Source organism: Phyllostomus discolor, chromosome 3 (assembly GCF_004126475.2).
Source record: "Phyllostomus discolor isolate MPI-MPIP mPhyDis1 chromosome 3, mPhyDis1.pri.v3, whole genome shotgun sequence".
NCBI classification, from domain to species: domain Eukaryota; kingdom Metazoa; phylum Chordata; class Mammalia; order Chiroptera; family Phyllostomidae; genus Phyllostomus; species Phyllostomus discolor.
The window spans coordinates 7,668,179-7,674,178 of NC_040905.2; the positions used below are offsets into that span (position 1 = coordinate 7,668,179).

Sequence of the window (6,000 nt, forward strand, 5' to 3'; positions counted from 1 at the left end):
GGCTGGGAATCGAACCTGGGACACTTTGGTTCCCAGCCCGCACTCAATCCACTGAGCTATGCCAGCCAGGAAATTTTATCATTTACATGCCTACTTATCTAGGTCCATAAGCATTGTATCTGAAAAATTATTTGCATAAATTATTTTGAGTCCTGGGATAATGATATTTTCTCCCAGAAAGGATATTTTTTACTTGCTTACCTGCCAAGGGCACCAACAATCTATGATGAGAATTTCAGAGCTTGAGATCGTGTAGGCAACTTCTCAGGAGTAAGGCTGACCAGATTTACCTGGTTCACCATTACCAAGAGCAGAAATCCCTGCAAGTATCCCCGATACCGAAGACATTATTAGATGAAGACAGCACTAACACCCAAAGCTCTAGACTCCCAGCCCCAGTTTTCTCTCCTCATGGCCTTTCTACCACCGTAACTCCACCACAGCACTTCATATCACCCAGACATAACACATAAATCCTGTGTTTACGATGTCTGATCTATTAGCGGAAAAAGTATGGATTTACCCCAAGTGTACATGAATCCCATTATAACTTAGTTTTAAACTTACCCCTGATTTCCCAACTACTGACAGCTACCCTGGGGCTTTTGCCCTGGGTTTGTAAACAGCCCGTTCTCCAACTGTCCCAAAGCCAGGAGACCTCACAAATATTATGTGTTCTACTCCCCTCTGCAGACTCACTCTGTTCCTCCTGCCCTCATTCTTGTTTTCCTTTTCTTCCTCAGGTGCCCAGGGAGATCAGAATGCTGGCCGGTGAGGTTCTGGTGTCTCTGGCTTCACACGACTTCAACTCTGTGATGTACGAAGTGCAGAGTAACTTCAGGATCCTGGAGCTACCCAATGAGTTCATTGTGCTCGCCCTGGCGGAGCTGGCGACCAGCTACGGTACGGAGGGAACGCTTTTCATGTCTTCCTGGGAAACAACCCCCTGACTAATTGTTGAAACCCCCAGTGGGAGCAGCAGCAGGGAGAGTTTCTCTACCTCGTGCCAAACTAAAGAATATTGACAGACAGATTTGGGCAGCTGTGTATGGGCCAAGATGAGCCTGCTGACTGCCACTGGTCCGTGCTGCTCTGACTTTAGCTGGATTCCCCCCACCAACCTCACCTTCTCTTTCATCCAGCTTTGTGTTTGCAGAAGCACATTTTCCACAAGGTACATGCTGCAAACCAATGAAAACTTATACGAAGCAAGGGTTTCTTAAGACGCTAGACCCTCAGGATATAGGAAAGTTCTGATGGAAGGGATGAACGTTAATGAAATAATTATCCAAATAAGTAATTGCTACTAAACTTAGGCACAGGCGGCTGTATAGCTAGTACCTTACGTTAAGCCAGTGATTCCTTAATTCTCTAACTAGAGCCTGGCATTATGGAGGGGGCGGGATGGAGAGCATCTTCCTACTGAACCTCTGGACACACTTGTTGTTAGCCTGAGGGGAGTCACAGAACTCCCCCATGTGGGAAGGTAATGCCTTTCTTCTCTGGCCCCTGCCTGCAGCGTCCCAGAGCATCCCCTTCATGATGATGACCCTGCTCACCATGCAAACCATGCTCAGGCTGGCCGAGGAGGAAAGGATGAAGGCCGCTTTCTGTGTCGGTGGGTACCCCGTGCTTTCTGCTTTGGGACCAGACTATGAATGGAACAAATATCTCATTTCTCTTTTACTCCAGTCTTTCCCTTTCTAATCGCTACCATTTACCGAGTGCCTACCATAGAGAAGGCCCTCTGCAGAGTGTTATCAATCCTCATGACAGTTCTGCACAGTGAGTACTTATCAGACCATTTTACAGACAAGAATCATGGAAGTTAAGCAATTTTCCCAAGGTGGTGACAGAGCTAATGAGATGCAGAGGTGGCATTCAAACCTAGGTCTATATAAACACCTGATCTATACTCTTTCCGCTGCCTTGTATGGTCTCCATTTCTACTGGCCTCCTTCTTTCATTGGGCCACAGTTTGTCTACAATGATTACGAGGGCTTAGCTGCTCTTACCAGTTGGCTAATTTTTAATGTCTCTTTATAATGCAGTATTGTAATCATGATAAGTAAACAATCCAATTAAATATAAGCCATCTTAAAATCAAGGAATATAGGTAAACAAATTATGGTCATGCACCCCCTCCACCTTCAAACTGAAATGCACCTGCAGTGGTGAAGGGTCTGCAGGACCAGCATGCCCTGGAATGCCCAGGAAGGAGCGCTCACAGCGCAGTGAGAGGCTTTCTGCGTGAGTCCAGAGACCCAGACTCTTGTCTCTGATTGGCCACTGGGGCATCAGGCGCCTCCACCCTTCACTCAATCTCAGTTTCACCTCCAAAAACATCAAATAGCCCTGGCTGGCATAGCTCAATGGATTGAGCGTGGGCTGCGAACCAAAGTGTCGCAGGTTCGATTCCCAGTCAGGGCACATGCCTGGGTTGCAGGCCATAACCCCCAGCAACCGCACATTGATGTTTCTCTCTCTCTCTTTCTCCCTCCCTTCCCTCTCTAAAAAATAAAATAAAATAAAATCTTAAAAAAAACATCAAATAAACTGAGTGCTAAGATCCCTTCCATCCTTAACATCCCCAATATGATTATTTTTGTATTACTTGAAAGGCCATGCCATCAGGAACGTCTTCTTTACCTACTTTCCATTCCTTTTTTGCCCCTTTCCTATTGTTCTGTCCTCGAGGAAGGTAATATTGACATCTGCCATATACGAAGAGTGGACTATGTGCCTGGGCACTTCCTGGGGTGCTTCCTTGACCCCTCACAGTAATCCCATTAGGTAGATAACATTTTCCTCCATTTCGAAGATGAGAAAATTAAGGCTTAGAAAGAGTAAACAGCTTGCCTGAGGCCACACAGCTACTGTGTGGCGGGGCCAAGATTTAAACTATAACTTGAGTCTGACTCAAGGACTTGAGCAACTACACTAGATTAGCACACTTTTCAATACTGTTTTCTATCCCTGCTTACAATGACAGCTCACATTGTGTTCTGTAAATAAACTTTGGTACCTCTGGTAGCATTTTTACTTGCAAGATAAGCAAGCAAAAAAAAAAAAAGCACAAGAAACGAAAATCAGAAATCATTACGGCAACGAATAAGGGAATTCTCTGTCTTTGTGTTGTAATGTGATTCAGTGCCATTTGGCCCTAGGGCAACTTCTGCCCAGCTACCGCTGAAGAAAAGGCATAACATTCAATAGCTGTCTGTCTACCCACCTATCTATTCATTCAATCAATCAGCAAATAAGGAGACCCTGTATCTGCTGCTTTGAATGCCATCCATGCATAAGACATCATGCTGTCTCTCATGTTACTTATAGGCCAGTGTGAGACACACACACACACACAAGCACACACACATGCACAAAAGATTGTGATAAAGCATAGCTGGAGATTCTCAGGAGGAGTTTGGAGAGAATGGCAGCTCTAAAGCTAAGATACTTGGCACCTTTTCTAGCGTTTTCTTTTCATGGGAAACTGTGATTTTATGTATCATCCATGAAAAGGGTAGAATGAGGGCTGAAGGAAAAAATAATATTATTTAAGCCTGGGCTGGTGTAGTTCAGTGGATTGAGCTCAGGCTGGGAACCAAAGTGTCCCAGGTTCGATTCCCAGTCAGGGCACATGCCTGGGTTGCAGGCCATGACCCCCAGCAACCACACATTGATGTTTCTCTCTCTCTCTCTCTATCTCCCTCCCTTCCCTCTCTAAAAATAAATAAATAAAATCTTAAAAAATAATATTATTTAATACATTTGATGCATACACTGTATGGGTTAGTGGCCCAAATGACATTTTTTACAGGCCCAAGGTCTTCCAGGCTGCTGAGCTGTAACAAAGTGAACATGTTCATTTGGCCACCACTCAGGTCAAGCAGGGGGACATTACTAACCCCCCGGAGGCCTCCCTTCATCTTCCTCCCAGCCCTCCCCCTCTCCACCCTCTCCCAATCTTGACTCCTACCACCACAGATCAACTGTGCCCATTTGTCAGATTCGTATGTGTTGCTTTGTGCAACTGTGGTCTGTTTTCACTTCTGTATACTAATTACATGTCTACAGGAAAATTTAGTTTTTCAGTCTAACTTTGGCAGACATATGGACTTTTTCTTTGGAGCGATTACAAAAAAATACCCTAGCCCTGGCTGGCATAGCTCAGTGGAGTGAATGCAGGCTGCAAACCAAAGTGTCTCAGGTTTGATTCCCAGCCAGGGTACATGCCCTGGGTTGCAGGCCATAACCCCTAGCAACCGCACATTGATGTTTCTCTCTCTCTCTCTTTCTCCCTCCTTCCCTCTCTAAAAAATAAATAAATAAAATCTTAAAAAAAAACCCTAATATGAATGTTCTTGTACAAGTTTCTAGTGCCTATATGTAGCACATCTAGTGGGTATTTACCTGGAAGTGGAATCTGGGTTACAGAGGGTCACGTATTCAGCTTTGGTTGATACTGTCAAATGGTTTTCCAAAGTATTTGTATTATTCATAATCCCACCAGCCGGATGTGAAAGCAACCAGCCGCACCTTAGCCTTGTCGACACTGGACATTGTCTTCGATTTCAGCCTTTGTGATGTTATTGAATAGTATCTTATTATAGTTTCAACGTACATTTTACCAATGTGACGGAACACTTTTTATATCTTTACTTGGTATAGTCGTGAGATCTTATAGACTATTACACTATATTCGCTAATCATCAGTACTCTCTTTTCAAATTACTGTATGGCCCTTTCCGCCTTTATATTTTTTTTTCTCCGTCTGTCGTTGTCTTTAAAATGCAGCCCTTGAGAAGTTCAGCAAGGCCATTTACAAGTACATCAACCACTGGAGAGACTTCCCCTACCCCAGGCTGGACGCCAACCGGCTGTCGGACAAGATCCTCATGCTGTTCCGGTACATGATGGAGAAGTGGGCCCCCGGCGCATCGCCCGAGCAGGTGAGTGGGGCCTCCGCCTAGCTCTCCTCCTGTGCCCACGCAGCCTCCTCCTTTCTTCCCACAGTGTTGTTAACTGCATTTGTCTTTGTTTGTTTGTTTGTTTTTTGGTTTGTGTTTTTTTTGGAAAGCTATGGGTTGTGTTTTATGAAGTTTATCAAAACTTCCATTTTTCTTAGTGCTAATCAGTATTTATTCATTCTTCCAAGTAATATTTATTGAATCGGCATGACTCGCCTGGCACAGCTCTGCGTGCTGGGGACGCGGCAGAGGTTAAACAACCCAGAATCCCCACTCTCATGCAACTGCCATTCCAATGTGTGGGGAGAACGATAAACAAGCTAAGACAAAAAAAATACATGGAATGTTAGCTCCTTCATTTCATATATCATAACCGATATATGGGCTGAGTCACTGGTTAGGAAAAACAACGGTCCACAGAACTTTCCTGTGTGTATGGCTATCACAGTGAAATAAAATAATGCGTAAAGAATTTGGTTGACTGCTTCAAAATACGGCAATGCTTTGTAGAGACTAGTTCGCAAAGTACATATACATAAATCGTATCCTTATCTTGCTTAATTGCTATCATTTTTTCAAAGTAGGCTAAATTAGACTCTATTTAATCTCCTATGGCTACATTTTAAAAGAGTTAACACTTAGCCACCTTTTCTAATTCAGTTTCTTTTCTATCCTTGAAGCCATTAAGGCATTTATTTTCAACATGCTGCGTTACTTAAATTTTTCACAAACATGCAGTTTCTAAATTATCCTATAGAAGTCTTTTCTTCGGGACACCTGAAAAACAAAACTCAGTACAAATTCGATGGCTGCCTTCCTAGCTTCCCACAAGAGAGTTGAGCCAGTGATAAGAAGGCATGTGAAGTAATAAAGGAGCACAGAGAGAAGTGCTGAACTGCTGTGGTGAGCGCTGGAAAGGCTGTGGCATTGGCGCTGAGCTTCTGGCCCCTGGAGTCATTGACTACGGGGCAGGTGCATTCCCTAAAGAGGGAATAGAACCTACTGAAACAGAGGTCGGAGATGGGGTCGC

The 6,000-nt window shown here is 44.1% G+C and overlaps 1 protein-coding gene across 1 annotated transcript in view; it reads left to right on the top strand.

The window, feature by feature from the left end:
- The window catches only part of MROH2B (maestro heat like repeat family member 2B), an 85,726-nt gene that overhangs the window by 23,458 nt on the left and 56,268 nt on the right, over positions 1 to 6,000 (top strand). The window contains exons 5-7 of the mRNA XM_036020055.1: positions 744 to 903; positions 1,520 to 1,618; positions 4,798 to 4,952. Coding sequence (XP_035875948.1) covers positions 744 to 903; positions 1,520 to 1,618; positions 4,798 to 4,952 — 414 coding nt within the window. The remainder of the gene's footprint in view (positions 1 to 743; positions 904 to 1,519; positions 1,619 to 4,797; positions 4,953 to 6,000) is intronic.